The sequence below is a fragment of the Pithys albifrons genome, chromosome 4 (assembly GCF_047495875.1).
Source record: "Pithys albifrons albifrons isolate INPA30051 chromosome 4, PitAlb_v1, whole genome shotgun sequence".
NCBI lineage: Eukaryota > Metazoa > Chordata > Aves > Passeriformes > Thamnophilidae > Pithys > Pithys albifrons.
The window spans coordinates 36,240,341-36,256,577 of record NC_092461.1 but is presented as its reverse complement, the minus strand read 5'-3'; the positions used below and the strand labels follow the sequence as shown (position 1 = coordinate 36,256,577).

Genomic DNA, 16,237 nt, shown 5'->3' with positions numbered 1-16,237 from the left:
ATACCTTAGGCCATTAATTTATGAAACTCTCAAACTAATTTGCCAAAATAGGGTCTATGGGAATTTCTAATGAGGTGCCGTGTAAGCTTTTGAAAATATTAAAGTATTACTTAATTACTTGAGTGAAACCATTTTACAGTCTTCATTTGCCCTTGATACATTGCATAGCAGCAGAATCACAAATTCTTGGGAAAATTACTTCTGTAAAAATCCTTTTTATTTCATGTCTTGTGCTGCTAAGAGAAGTGCTTTTGGGAAATGTGTATTTGCCCACTCACTGAACAAGATCATAAAAGAAGCCAACAGCTTCCAATTGCCATCTGTTTCCCGTGTGGTAGAACTCATCTTGGTTACTAAGAATTTAACTTACGGCGTTTCTGTTCCATTTTCTGGCTCATTTAATATATAGTTGGTAATGCTGGAAGTTTCCTGATTCTGTCATGGGCCTGGTTCAGAGTCAGAGTGAGCTGGTTCTAAACCCAGCATCCAGGAGAGCACTTGTACATGTTTGCTTTTTGAGCTGACTCTTGGTCTTGCCTGCAACTGAATCTAATTAAAGAACAAAGAAGTTTTGTTTATAGACACCTTTATTTGACTCAAAATTATTTGACACATCCATACAATTTGTGTCAGGAGAAGACATTTCCTGGTATAATTATGTGTTATTACTGCTTGAGTCCATTGTGGGAAGCTGGAAGCACTTGCAGCCTACACTGGAAAATAGAGCTTATACTGTATTTAAAGCTTAATGAAGCTTTTTTTGTGTGTATATATATAAATATATATATATTTAAATATATATATATATATATATAATTTTAAGAGTTATAAGCTCTAAAGGAACTGATTTATCAGCTCCTTTTTGTCTTCTGGGGTTTTCCCTTCCAGAAAAATCTCTGGTTTTTTTCCTAATTTTCATGTATTACAGTTTTCCTCCATGCAATCAGTGGAACTCCATCTTGAGCTTTCACGATGACTTTGTCCAAATGGTAGAAGTTTTCAGTAGTTTGTAGCCCAGCATCATCTTGAGTATAAGCTTTGTGCCCTGAAAGACTAATCTAAGCAGTCTGATATCTTTAATTCAGAGATTTCACAGCATGTTTTGGAGCTGGCTGCCTCTCAGTTGAATCCCTAGGACTCTACAGTTTGTATGGCTTTTGAGTTCATCTCAGGCTTCTAACTCTGGTAAAACTTGTTTATCCTTCTCATATTCTTCTTAGAAGAAAACGTAAAATGTAACTTTTAAGTTCAGATTTGAAACCTCTGGTGTTAGTTTACACTGTTGAATAGTTGTTGTGTTCTGTGCTTTAGAAGGCAATCATTTTACCTTTGAAATAGAACAAGTTCTCAAGTCATATTACTTAACCACACATAATTACACTAAATTCTTGCATGCGTCAGGAGAACTAATAGAATCCACTCTGTTTATCAGTAATTTTCCAATTAACCTGTTTAAAAAATAGCAAGCAAATATATAAAGGAGAGTTGTCCAAAGCTTTCCTTTATCATTCCTGTCAATGAGGGAAATTACTGAGAAAAGTTAATTTGCATTATGCAGGAACATCTGCCTCAGTGCAATTTAAATATATGGCATTTTTTAGTGTATCCATGTGCTGCAAATTGAGAACTCTGGTATAAAATCCAAACTATTCAGTAAGTTGGGTTTTCTTGATCTGAAAGAAATGTTATAAATTGGATCTATTTATGGTATTCCTGCAGTTCAGGTGTTATTGACACAGTCTGATGTTCTAGATTCTGACATCATTGGATTTTGCTAAGTGCCCTTAAATTAGACCTGCAGTCTTTGTAATTGTTGAAGTAGGTAAGTGTAGATCGTTTTAGAGATGATGGAGGTAATGGAGGTGTTTAGCCTGAAACAGACTGTTCTGATCAGCAATCCTGTAACAGAGCTGGACTGGGGTAGGCCCAGAGAGGCTATTTGTGGTGGTGCAGGTTTTGACTTCTGATGGAGCTTATCAGTTCAGTGAATTGAAATAAGTGTCACATTATTAAAATGATACTAAAACTTTATTCAAAAGTTACTGACTTGATGTTTTTCAGAGGAGAGGGACTAGGTGCACTGAAGTGCAGATTCATAAATGGGAATTCATAGTATTAACACATAGATGTCAAAATCATTGCTCAAAATTAACAACTTACTAATTTTGTAGGCAGCACAGATGCTCTGTTAGAATTCCTTCTGTGCACAGGCTCCATGGAAGTACTGTGCACTTTGACAGACACCTGTACCTGTTAGTCATTGAAGAAAGGTACTGCTTTTCCCTAAACTGTTTGAGACCCTACTTGTGACCACCTGATATTGTACACACATAACTAAGAATCTTTGCTTTCATTTGCCGATTTGCTTAAAATGCAGGTAACTGACCTTTTTGTCACTTTAGCCTTTCAAAGACTTTAAATCCAGAGTCAGTCAGAATACCTGCAAAACACTAACTCTGTTCTGAGTATATGAAGTTCAGACCTTTCTGTAGATGTGATTTTTTAAAAAATTGTAATTGTTTTTCTTGGTTTCTGTAACTCAACCATTTAGTTTAACTATTACATATTGGACAAACGTTATTTCAGCAAGCAATCTGAGTTTTGAGATTTAAGTGAAAGGAAAATATTGTTACACTCAGTAACCCTACAGTATAATATTTGTAGTAGTAATAACAATATTATCATTAGCTGTTATCTCCAGTTCTAACTAGTCTATAGATGATATGCTACTAGAGTAACATTAGGTTAACTATATGTGAGAAATTTGCACTTAGACTAAAAGAAAAAAAACATGGCATGCTTTCATATAATTTCATTGCTAATAGTTTGCTGCAGCAGGAACAAGAAACAGCTGAGGGACAACATTTTCAGAAAATAAGATCAGTCACTTTCTAAAAATTCTTGCCAGTGTTACCAGTTTATGCAGCTTTTAAGAGGGATGAACTATAACTTTTGTCACTTTACTGCTGTTTGTTTTACTCCAAACATCTATTAATAAGCAGATTTAGTCCCTAATTTGAATGTCTGCCACTCTAATCTCTGCCCTGAAGTTCCCGGTTTTGGTTGGTTTGCTGAAATCAAACAAGAACCTTTTCATGGACTTACCTTTCGTGAAGAGATCATTTTGTGCAGAATCTGGTATTAGTCTGTGATATGTAATTAAAGTGTGTTTAGATATAAAATTGATCCTATGCACTGGGAATTCAAAACACTAAATTAAACATAACTGGCATAATTCATGTTTCTATTGCAATATGATTTAATTTGAATATTAATTCAGATATTTATATTTTTGTTACTGTTTTGAAACATTGAAAGACATGGAATAGAATATCAATCAACAAATTGTTTCAGATTGGTATAACTTATTTGAATTTGCTGAACTGCAATAACCAGTACCACTGCAATAACCAGTACCCCTGCAAACCCACCTGTGCTGCTGCATCTGTGGCACAACATACTGTCCTGTGCCTGTGCTCAAGTGAGGGGCTTGTGTCACTTCCCTGTGCCAGACTAAGAGAGGCAGCACTGGAAATGTGTCAGAAACTGGACTGGAAGTGCTGTGGTTTGCATTTCTTTTTAATCTGAAGTCAGTCTTTTAGTGATAAAATTGATTTTGGAACAGTGACAAAATCAGTAATTATTAAGCCTAATCTCTATTCGTCTCTCTCTCTGCTGAGTGTTAACTGCAGACCACCCACATTCATTGTGTGGGAGGTGTCTGGTTAGACTCCTAAACAGGATTAAAATTGCAATTAAAACTAACAGTTCAAAAAAAAAAAGTATTTCCATAAAGGAACTAATATTTTTCTTGTCGTATTTGATACTTACCCTTCTGACTCTGACTATGTATTTTGTCTAATTTTGTGGTTACTTGTAAGGCATAGTGGTTGCACAGTTGAAAAGTGAACTTTGCAAGCCTTAACACTGTATTTATGATTTGAGAATTTTAGATTCTTAGTCTAGAATGATTTCTGATGAATAAAAATAAAAGCCAAAAATAACATTGCAATGTATGCCTGCATAATAGCAATTCCTGTTTTCAGGTTACTGTAGAAAGGCAGTCTGGAGAGCTCTGTCATTGAAATAGATATTTGTGTGACCGGAGCAGATTTCTGGCCGACATAAATGTTCCCTCCAACAGTAATTTTGTCACTAGTTGATTACTTTGTCAGATGTGCTTGTGTTCATATTATTCAGCTACTGAAGTATGTTGTGTTGTGGCCATCAGTATTGGAACAGATTTGAATGTTAGGTCAGGATTTCTTCTCAGTAATGTAGTTTAAATAGTAACTCATGTAATGGTGATATTAAATTCCTCTTGAGATTGTTTGGATGGAGCGTTCTCACATCTTTTCATCAAAATGACAGTGACCTAACTGGATTATGTGCATTTGGGTGATCCTTTTGTGCTCTTTATAGAAACAAGACAAGACGTTGATAGCATGATGATGTGGGGAAGTGTCACTTTTTTCTTCTGCTAATGTGCTAAAATATACTTATTGCTCTACAGATGGCAAAACTGTTCAGTCCTGTAACAGAGACAAATGGTAATGAGTAATCCCAAGAAAGGAATAATTTGGGTAGTGTTTTGTGTCAGTGATAAGTATCTCAGCAAGCTAAATGCACTTGAAGTACAGACAAAGGCAAGAGCCTAAGTAGCAAATCAGTCTTGAAATTATTCTGGTGTTTTAGGTGAGATGGTTGATTTGGGGTAGTGGGAGGACTCAGGTAGCCTCAGCAGTGGTCATGCAGCTCGTATTGAGAGGTAGGAGGCAGCACACAGAACTGAGCAGCTGCTGCTGGCTGGATTGCATGGTATGGTGACATCTGGCAGCTGGGAACATCTGGCATTTAAAGGTGCTGTGTGGTGTGGTAGATGATGTCTCACTTTCTGTTGCTCTTGCTACTGCCCCTGTGGCTTTCTCACTTGGTGGCACTTTCTTCTCCCAGGACTGGGAGCTGGAGTTATTTTTATGTAACCTGTGGGTTGCATCCTGCTACAGTTGGGTTGGTCTGACCAGGCCTGTAAGACTGCCTTGCAGAGTCAGCCGTGAGGTGTTCTTGCCTTTTCTTTAGAATCTTTTTATGAACGATGGATTACTAAGTTATCTTAACACTGATTATTTAAATCCATTTATGGTTCTATTACTCAATATTGAAAAATTAAGTAAATAAAAGAAGCTGAAAAGGGGGAGCTCAAAAAACCCTTTCCAGATCAGCTCTGTATTTTGTCCTGTTGAATATCTTGACCAAGAGCAGGTATTTTTCAGGCCTTTTTACGTGGTGCTACTTTTGTTGGACTCCTCTGCTGAGAGACCACAGATAACTGGTGCCTCTCAGTGTTTATAACTGGCATGGAAATACCTGAACCTCTTAGAGCTTTGAAGAGCAGCATTTTTGCAAAATGTGTCTTTGACACAGTCCTGAAATATCCTTAATGGCCTGATGAAGTTTAGGCTTTCCTAACTGCATTTAAATCAAACTTGAAGCTCTTAGAATATTGATGGACACAGTTATAGAGTTTTCCATTACCTCAATAATGCTCTATATAAGTAACTTTTATTCTAGTTTAGATATTTAGAAATGGTTATATTAGCAGTGAAAATTATAATTTCACTTTTGTTTTGCCACATTACTTCCTAATTTGCATAAGATAAAGATTTTAAAAAACTATTAAATATTTTAGAGGATAAACTTTTGTGAACAGTGCAAGATAAAAAATGTCAGTATATGATGTTGAGTTCTGACAAATCACAGTATTTTTCATGTAATTCAAGTGTGGCTTAAATGCATACATGAAAGACAGTGAATTATTTAAATATGAAATGAAAAGTTTGGGAAGCAAAGTATGTTATACATAGGACTAAAAATGTTGTACTGGACCTTAATTTCTCTGCTACCATAATGAAGCATTAACTTAAATTATGCTGACAGTGTCAGCACCTTTAACTGTTACTCTTGTCATGTGTTTCCATTACAATAAAATAAAAAGGAAACAAAAAACCTTAAAAGTGGCAAGAAAAATACACTTTAACCAATACAAGTAATTTAAAAGTCTAAACCAGAAACTTTCTGTGGCATGTATTCTCTTGTATGTGAGACTAAGACCTAGGCATTCTTATGCAGTAATTACCTGTTAATGTGATGATATGACCAGTATTGACATTTCGGTGATCTGACCTTGCTGGCTGCAATCCTTATGGAATGCCTAGTAAATGTGTCTTCTTGTTTTCAGCACCCTCGTCCCATGTACATGCCTTGCATCTGGAAATGCCTTTAACCAATAGTCTAAAGTTACCCAAAGGGAATAGTAAAAAAAAGAGGTCTTCCACATCAGTGAGCTCTGAAGGGACAGAGATACAGTGCTCTGTGCCCATAAAGGAGAAATGTTTTGAGAGTCTGAAGGAGAAAATATTAAAGAACGTGATTGAGAAGGACAAGCATTCAGAAGTTGGTAAACTACAATACTTTTTGTTTCCAGTGCTTTAGACAATAAAAATAATTATAAAATGACATTAAAATAATTTTATTGTTTGTATGTTTCTTGTTAATGTGTGCCATTAGGATTTTTTATGGTCTAATGACTTTTACAAGAAAGTAGGTCATCAGCCAGACATTGGCCTTATGTCATATATTCCTCTGTTTGCAGGTGCAGGGAAAATGGAAAGAAAAGGAAAACTGGAAGAGAAAAGTTCTTCAACATATGGTATGTTGAAAGCAATTTTATTTTTAGGAAAAAAAGGAAAAATTCTCTTAACACTTGATGACTCTGAAAAGCACATGTAAAAGCATGAAATATTTCCTGGGCCCAGCTGCACTATTTTTTTTTTTAGGTCTAATAAACAGTTTTTGCATATATGACAGGTTTATAATAGAAGAATAATTTCATAAGATAAAATGAAAATGCCCATGGCAAGGATTTTAAAGGATCCAAAAGTTCCTGTTAGAGGCCTACTGCCTCTGGTTTTATTGTTTTTTTGACTGGATTTTTTTGAGTGGAATGGATGGTACTGGCAGGTTTGAGGTGGAAGGAGCAAAGTAGTTACTAGCAAACCATTTGGCAATATATGAAATAGAATATAAATTAGGAGGACTTTGATTTTATTCTGTGCTTAAAATAAAATAAATTTAAATTAGAGAGACAGGCAAGAATTCATAACTTCCTTGATTTTCCAGGAGGTAAAAGTTTTGTTCCTGTATTCTCCAGGAAGATAAGACTCAAATTTGTATGCAGGAAACAATCCTTAAATACTGACTTTACAGCTTATTTTTTGTAGCAAATTAATTTCATTATTTGTCTCACTGCTGATTATTTAAAAATTATTATGGAGTGAAAATGGTATGGGGTGTATTTTGTCTGGAGAGAATTAACGGGATAAATACAATTTTTGAATCAAAATACTTGTCCTCATGCATATACCAACAGCAGATCAAAGTGAACTGCAGCGTAAAAAATGTGTCAAATTCTCCACAGAATCAGTTTTCTATGAGAATGCTGCTGTATAGTGCAAAGTGCTGAGAGCATCAGCAAATTTGTGATACTGACATTGCCTTCAAGTGTCTTTATATAGGCCTAATATGTTTTTTTAGGACAGTATTATCCTTATAATTGTGGATTTCACACCTTCTGAAAGCTTTTTCTCTTACTCAAATCTTTTTGTTATAAACTGTAAGTAAAATAGATGTTGTAAGCTGTTTAAATGTTATTTTGTGTGCTTTGCTGCATCTTTTTCTGCTATGACATCTCATTTTGAAATACTTAAAATGGCAAAATATTATTTGTTGAATGAGGTTCCTTTCCTCCATTCTACCAGCAGTTAATGAGAGATGTGTCCAAGATATTGAAGTAAATTAACGGAATGATTTTGAGACAACTAGAACGCTTGTTTTTGAATGTGCCTTTTTAGGTTAAGCTGAATACTACTGCTGCTATTTTAAATGGTTTAATTTTTATTTCAGGTAAAAAGAAAGAAAAAGAAAAGGAGAAAAAAGAGAAAAAGGAAAAAGATCATAAACCAAAACAGAAAAAGAAGAAGAAAAAAAAGAAGAAATCTAAACAGCACGGTAATTTCAATTTATATCTTTTTAAAATAAATAAAACCACTCAATATATTTCTGGCATTAGATTGCAAAACTTGTTTCTAAGCAATATGAATGTCAAATTTTGGAAATTTCAAGAAATAAGTTTTGGCCTTGTAAATATGAAAAGGACACTTAGGTCTATGACCTCTTTTTTTGTGGGTTTATAGCCTGTCTCCACTTGATAGACACAGATATTTCATAGATGTTTTTTCTTCTTCTGAAAGATATGCTTGCTCTTTTTTGTTTCTTTAAATTCTTCATTTGAAGCTCTATATACATGTCTTACCTATTTTGCCTGGACATTAAAATTATTCTAGTATCTAGTCTGTTGCTGGATTTCAGTGGTTTATTGTATTCAATACAGCCCCTTCTTAACAGCTAATCCTTTAACAACTGAGGTTGTGTCTCTGTTGTAACAGCCTTGTCTGTTGCCTTGACAAATGGGGATTATGTGTTTCTCTGTTCAAAATTTTTGCTATAACATGAAAATGCTTCCAAATCATGCAGTGCTAAAGTGTGAATTGCAATATTGTAGTTTTCATGTACTCCACCATCTTTATTTTGGGATAATATAATTTTAAGCTGTAAACTTCAATCACTTATTTTATGTAAAAATTATTGGGAATTTTTTACTTACACTGAGAGGGTATCTGAGTATTTGGAAGAAGATACTGATAAGTTCTAGGTATGTACCCACTATTGTTCTTTGGTTTTGTCTTGTGGTCGTAAGATAGTTTGCTGTGGGTTAATTTGAGGTTTTTTCCCCACCTTTTTTATTTCTTTGGTCTTTCTGCCATCTTGTCCTGAAACTTAGAAGCTTGGCAGAGGTACCATGATTAGGGTCCAACTGTCCAGTGTTTGTAAATATGAGAAGAAAATATGCCCACTGCCCCAGCAAATAGAAATCTTAAATCCAGATGCAGAAAATAGTGTGAGTTAAACTTGAGCATTTTATTCTTAGCAAATTCATCTTGTGAAAATCTGGTTTTATCAATCCAGAGGTGTTCTGTCTAGATTTTCTTTTTTAACTGGGGTAGAAAGAAAAGTGTTTTGGCAGATTCTGACTCCAGTGCCTGATCCTGAAAAAGCCCATCCGTCAAAAGAAACAGGACTCCTTCTCCAGGACTAGTGCACTCTACTCCAGGCATGGGCAGAAGTATAAGGGTGCGAGACATGCTCCTTTCATTTGGAGTCAAATTGAGGCATCGTGGGAAAGAAAAGGCAGTGGGCACATTGTGTCTCCCAGCTCAGTTTTGCACAAGGCTTCAAAACAAACATAAACTGCTTTTTGTTCTCTGAGTGTACATATGAAATACTGATTGTATAAAACCCACATATAGCAGGAAATGGGTAATACCTGTTATTTATACTACTCTGTTACTGTGAGGTTGATAGCAATGCTATTGAAGTAATCAACTGCTCTTTGAGTTGACCCCTTTACAGTGGATATACTTGGGAAATGATGGAGGACAGGATAAAGTGAAGATGAAAAGTGACTTCATGGAAGGTCATTTAATAGGTGTTGTGGAACCCACTGCAGGAAAACTGTTACAGGTGGGAGCAGGAATGCTTCCTACAAAAGGATGAAAGTGTGCAAATCTGACTATTCACTTGTATTCAAAGTTTTAAGAGAAGTAAGTGAGTAGGGACTGGTATTTACCAGTTGAAGACATGGACATGCTCGTGTGGGTCCAGAGGAGGCCGTGAAGATGGTCAGAGGGCTGGAGTACCTTCACTCTAAGGAAAAGCTGAGAGGCTGTTTAGCCTAGAAAAGAAAAGGCTCTGTGAACACCTTCTAGTGGCCTTTGAGTACTCAAAGGAGAGCTACAGAAAGGATGGGGAGGAACTCTTTCTGAGGGAGTGTAATGGTAGGACAAGAACAGTTTTAAAATGAAAGAGTGTCAATTTAGATTAGCTATTGGGAAGAAATGCTTTATTGTGAGAGTGGTGAGGTTCTGGAACAGGTTTCCCAGAGAAGTTGTGGATGCCCCATCCCTGGAAGTGTTCAAGGGCAGGTTGGATGGAGCTCTGAGCAGCCTTATCAACCCCAAGTGCCAGTTGCCTGGGACTATGTGCAGACAACTTTTCTGTATCTCCAAGGAGGGAGACACATGACAACCAGAATAGAATAGACACAGGGCATGGCCAGATGGGTGTGCTGAGCACCAAACTGTTCATGCACAACTGGCCCTCTTTATCCTGTTACTCCCCTGTTCTCCCCAAATCACTTTGGTTCATCTATTTTCCCCACCTTTGTTTTCTTTCCTAAACATTCCATAAGTCTTTCACAATCCCAAAATTATTTTCCCCTACATCCTATAGTGTGCCCCACCCCTGGGCTCCAACCACCCTTAGTCCAGAAGGTGATCCAGAGAGTCCTCTGAGTACCGTGTCATGATGGGTTTCACACATGCATAATGAAGGTGGTGGTACCGCTGGGAATGCCCTGACAGTGGCCTGGGCAGGTTGTGTTTGTTGTTTGTCTGCTCATTATCATCCCCTGGGCTTGTGTGTGGTCTCCTGGAATACTCCTGAGCCTGTTCCAGGACCTATTGGCCCATCAGTGACTGGTGGCTCCTGTCATGGATCTGGGAGCATCCCAAGAGGGTTTTCTTTGGGCTTCCTGCATTCCTCTGCAGGTGTGCTGACAAGCCTTTGTCACTTACCCTGACAGGATCTGTGGTTGCCTTTAGGTAGCAATGTTGGTAGTGCTGCAGGAAGACCTAAGGCAAAAGAGAGAGCTACCAGCAACATCTCTAAGGATAGCAGATAGCAGATGGTACAGGATGAACTGTGGAAAAAGAAGACTGTGTAATATTTTAGGAAAAATTATTCCTCTGTACGTGCAGAGATATTCAGAAATAGGTGGGATTAAATTGATGGGGGTGCTTGTTTTAGATATCAAACTTGATTATGTTTCTTGGATTTTTTTTTTACTAAAATGTTACAAGGAGCTTTTGCCATTTTGTATTTTCAGTTCATCATCCTGATATCTCAGTGTTAATATTCTTCTGAACATAATGTTGCAGTATAATTTATACACAATATTCTGGTTTTTGTGGCTTTTTTTTTTGTTTCTGGGGTTTTTTTGCATTTGTAATAAACTTTACTTCTGTAAAAGTGACTTCTTTTCTTTTAACTTTTCAGATTATTCAGATTATGAAGACAGTTCTGTTGAATTCTTGGACAGGTGCTCCTCTCCCTTAACACGCTCCTCGGGCAGCTCCCTGACTTTGCGCAGCATGTTCTCAGAGAAGAACACATCCTACCAGTATCCAAGAGCTATCTTGTCTGTTGACCTTAGTGGAGAAAGTAGGTTGTCGGAACAGCAAATTTCAGTTTATAGATTTAATGCTTTAAGAAAGAGAATAAAAAAGAAATAATTTGGTTTATGTTTGGGATTGTAGCTGTAAACATGGGGCTGATTTAACCTTCGTCTGTTTAAATCAAAGTACTTAAACTCCTCAGTCTGTTCTGTGTTGTACTTGCTTTGGTTAAGTGTTGCTACTCTGCCTCTGAGGAAAGCATGTTAAAGGCATTTTGCCGAATTCATCATGAAATCTGATAAACAAGGAGTGTGTTTGAGAGCAATTTTTTCTACATACAGGTTAAGATTCTTAGCTGCGAAAACTCCCTGTGTTTCTGTAAATTATTGTGTCTTTCCACACACAATTTCATGTGTATTTATTTTTATTAGACCTTTCAGATATGGAGTTCTTGGATGATTCTTCCACAGAGAGTTTGTTACTTAGCGGTGATGAATACAATCAGGATTTTGATTCAACCAACTTTGAAGAGTCTCAGGATGAAGATGATGCTCTCAATGAAATTGTTAGGTGCATTTGTGAACTGGATGAAGAAAATGGCTTCATGATTCAGGTAAAAAAATGTGGCATGTGGGGTTACATTTTCCAAGTGAATGTTTTGCTTTGTGAAGGTGCCCTTTTGATGTACTGGAGACCAGGTTATGTAGAAAGCTATAAATAAAGTGAACAATAACAAAATATTTTTTTTCTGCACTTGGCTTACCAGTGTGAGCAGAACTCTTGCTCTAGAATGGAGTTCTCTTACAATTTGATATGTAGGAAAGATTTGTAAGGTAAGGTAACCTTTTTCTTTATAGCCAACTAATAAATTCAGAATGAAGTATCCTTTCCCACACAGAAACTTTGGCTTCTGTCCCCAGACCATCCTGATTACACCAGCCCTTCTGCATTGACCCTTTACAGTACCACTTGTAGAAACCTCTCAGATCGCTGTAAATGTCCCTCAGCTATGAGATTACTGCTGTGCAGAGACTGGTATTGTCAGTACTGTGATGTGTGTGCTTCATCTTCAGAATAGCACTTCTCACACTAGATCTCACTGCCAGGTTTTAGAAACTGCCGAGAATTTAAATCTTAGCTTGGTGTAGACAGAAGAAGAGTATACTGTGTCTGCACAGCATTCAGATGTTGATGGCTTATTTATCTGTAGTCCAATGAGGAGAGCATTTCTCGTCTACTAATAAGTAATTTCAAGTCTTTTTCTCGAGGAATTTATAATGTAATGATTAGATCAGATGCAAACAATATTAAGGAAGAACTTGGTTGTCAATAACTTTAAAAAAGCAATGAACTTTCCTGTGTGTTTTTTTTCCCCCATATACAAGGTTTGTGTTCAGCTGTTACTGTGGTGCAGCTTCTGTTGAACGTATGGAGCCTTTTTATTTGAGATTTGAAGGAAAGAGGTATTACTCTCCTGTGTTAGGGGACTTAGTTGTTTAGAAATGACAACTGTGTTGGAGGAACTGAGCAGCAGTTTGCCGTATGGTAATGATGGGCACAAATGGCCTGGTGTGGAAATCTTTGGAGAGAGAGGAGAGGAAGTTGTAGCTGTAGTGGTGTGACAGGAAAGGTGACTTCAGAGTTTTGAGTAGGTTAATGCTCAAAAGCAAGTCAAAACCAAGAGGAGAGATTTTTCAGTAGTAAACCAGCAGAAACTTAAAACACTTGAGAAAGGGAAATGTCTTTAAAAGAGGTAGTTTCCTGCCTGTTCCTGAAGTCCAGTGACAGCCTGATTTTTTTCTCTCCATGCCTTGTCTCACTGAGAGCAACCATTTTGCTGTTTCTAGGCCCTCATTTGCTCTCTTTTGTTTTGCTCTCCTATTCTCTTATTTCTCCTCTTTCATTTTCTCTTCATTTTCTTTTTCTTTTAGATTTTCCATTGGTGCGATATTAAAAGCACATCTTTCTAGCGCACTGGAGAGATGCTTTGTAAATATAAATAATTAAACTGAAGAGTTTTCTACTTTTCACTGTTATGCTGTAATGTATTACGTTATCTTTCTACTTACTGTAATATACTTGTCTTATGTTTCACTTCTAAATATGTAGGTGCTAAAATACTGAATGTTGTAATAAAATATTGTTAAATATTACATCTTCAGTTTTTGTTTTATTCTCAGTCTGGAATTTGTGGTTGAGGTAACTTTCAGAACTATAGCTCTTTTTTTTTACCTTGATGTCCTTGCCTACCCAAACACAAATTGCCCAACTAAAGTAGTGTTGCTCAAAACAGCTATTTAAGTTAAACTGCTGTTCTCTGCATTTGATGATACAAGAAATAGCTTCTGATTTTTTGAATCTACTTATCTCAGTTTTAGTTTGTGCCTTTTTTTTTCCCTGATGTCAGTGTGAAGAATGCTTGTGTTGGCAGCACAGTGTATGCATGGGACTGTTGGAGGACAGCATTCCAGATCAGTACATCTGTTACATCTGCAGAGATCCCCCAGGTATGGGTAAACCACCTTTATCTGCTGCTCTCTGCTTGGGATTTTTGAGCAGAGGTGTTATGCATTGCTTAAATTGTTAGAGCTTTGTCTGTTTTGTGTTGTTACATGTTGTGCTGCTTTGGAGCAAGTGATTCTAAGTTTGGCTTTGAGCAGAAACTTACTTTTCTGTTACTAACATCTTGGTCAGCTATGCTAAATCTTATTCATGAATTCAGTTACCACCATTGCTTTACTTGTTGAAACTTAATTACCCCAAAACCTTAGCACTTATTTATGTCAGTGTAGTCTGAAAACTTCTGAACAAATCATTCTTGTTCAGAGATCTGTTTTGCCAATACTTGGAATCACATTAGTTCATTTAAATATTTTTTAGAGAATAAAAGTCTCATTACTGCAGTACCTTCAAATAGGCTGTGGAAGTAATTTCTTATTAATTGCAATTTTATAATGTATCCATTTGCCCAAAATTGTGTAAAGGTGCGGAACTGACTGTGTAAAAGATGGAAAAATCTGACACTTTTTGTGGTAAACAACAGTGCACAAACAGCACATGTTAAACTTCAGATGGTTCAGTTTGTAATAACTAAGAAAACTCCATTTACTTTTAAACTGAATATATTTGATTAGGAAGGTGTTAATTTAAAAATAGTTCTATGATAAACCCAGTTTCTTCAATACACATTTGGAGAAAAACTATACAGTTTGGAAGACATTTTTTTAAATTTTTTTTTCTGACAATTGGTACAAATGCACATACCTGTCTTCTGGTGAAATATCCAACACACTTCGGCTGTTTCAAAAGGGCAATGAGACTATAACCCCAAATTTGCTTTCATTATGAATTTAATAAACAAGATGGGAAAACTGTTTGCAGAGTTGTTAGTATCTATTTTGAGAAAAAATACCAGGAAAATAGAGCTGGAAAGATATGACTTGTTCCATTTGTAGAGAGTCTTGTGTGGTAGTTCTGTGTGGCGTCTCTTGGAGCAGTCAAGCTTTTTCTTAATAAACCCAGCTAATTTGTCTCATGTTCTTTCCCTGCACTGTACTAGGTACTTCGTTTTCCCCTGCTATGCAGAGTCTGTGTCCCTAATTTTTATCTTCTCTCCCTTCCTAACCATTACTTCTTTTCTTTCTATGTCAGGAGAAAAAAGTCATTCTCAATGTCAGTATTTTAAAGTGTATTGGGATAATGGGCAAAAAGGAGATAGACAGGGTATTCTCCTGAAAGGTATGAAGGGCTTCCATCAACCCATTCTTTGTTCTGTATATGATGATAGTCTGATTTGAAACTGAGTGTAAGATATTGCAGTCAGTCCGTTTTGGTTTCTTGTTGTAAACAGTAATATTGCAATAATTAGCATTATGCGTTTCTAGTTTGGGGATTTTTTGGTGTTTTTTTGTGGGGTTTATTTTGTTTTGTTTGGGTTTTTTAATTGGTTGTATTTGTTTGGGATTTTTAATAAGTATTGAGTTACTGTGGAATGAGCTAAATACTGATCCATATTGGTTGGGTTAAGGCTGTAGATGTTACTGAGGCATGGGAGACCAAGGCCCATGTACATCAATACCCTCTCTCACAGTGTCTGGTGAAAGGCATCTCAAAGGAGAATGTAAGAGCTCTGCTGTCAGATAACTGTGGAATATGTACTTTTCATGAAGCCTTCTCCTGACTTCTGATAACTAGATTCAGTATTGAAGCCACACATTGGTCTTTTAGAAACAAACTAGGTGTTTTGGATATGTCCATATAATATCCACTCTCTAACATTTCTCTTGTAACTTAAGCTTCCTTTCTTTTTGAAAACACTAAGCTGCAGTATTTAGATAAATAAAAGGCCAATTTAAGCAGTTTTTTAGGTTGTTACTTTGATAATAGTATAGTTCTCAATATCATATGATTTGATTGAAAAGGTGATTAGATTTTAATTTCAAATGTCATTCAGAGGGGGCTTGAGGTTTCAGGTTTATTTTTGTTTTCATTCATTTTAAGACTTTCCTCTTAATCCATGAAAAGTAAATAGTAATATATTAATAACAAGATCTTGAGTCATTATTTCATGGATGTTAGGAGACATTTAGGAGAGTACAGTGTACAGTTATGGCACTAGAGTTGTAAACATAATTCTACTGTGGCTTTAGATGGCCCTCAATTTGCTTATTGCTTACCCCAGGACAGAGGTGGAGTGCCAAATACCTTTATGACAAAGACTGGCTAAACAATGGACACATGTGTGGACTATCGTTTTTGAAAGAAAACTACTCTCATCTTAATGCCAAAAAGATTGTGTCAACACATCACCTATTGGCAGATGTTTATGGTGTGACTGAAATACTACATGGGTTGCAGTTGAAGATTGGGATATTGAAGTAAGTATC

General features: G+C 36.4%; 1 protein-coding gene across 9 annotated transcripts in view; it reads left to right on the top strand.

The window, feature by feature from the left end:
* Nucleotides 1-16,237, top strand: part of PHF20L1 (PHD finger protein 20 like 1) — a 56,056-nt gene that overhangs the window by 28,847 nt on the left and 10,972 nt on the right. For 6 of the 9 annotated variants that reach the window (XM_071553816.1, XM_071553814.1, XM_071553815.1 and 3 more), the window contains 7 exons: nucleotides 6,239-6,457; nucleotides 6,653-6,709; nucleotides 7,963-8,067; nucleotides 11,233-11,397; nucleotides 11,783-11,964; nucleotides 13,759-13,858; nucleotides 16,033-16,228. In XM_071553816.1, the coding sequence (XP_071409917.1) occupies nucleotides 6,239-6,457; nucleotides 6,653-6,709; nucleotides 7,963-8,067; nucleotides 11,233-11,397; nucleotides 11,783-11,964; nucleotides 13,759-13,858; nucleotides 16,033-16,228 (1,024 nt within the window). The remainder of the gene's footprint in view (nucleotides 1-6,238; nucleotides 6,458-6,652; nucleotides 6,710-7,962; nucleotides 8,068-11,232; nucleotides 11,398-11,782; nucleotides 11,965-13,758; nucleotides 13,859-16,032; nucleotides 16,229-16,237) is intronic. The other 3 variants (XM_071553819.1, XM_071553818.1, XM_071553817.1) reach the window with 1 other exon arrangement.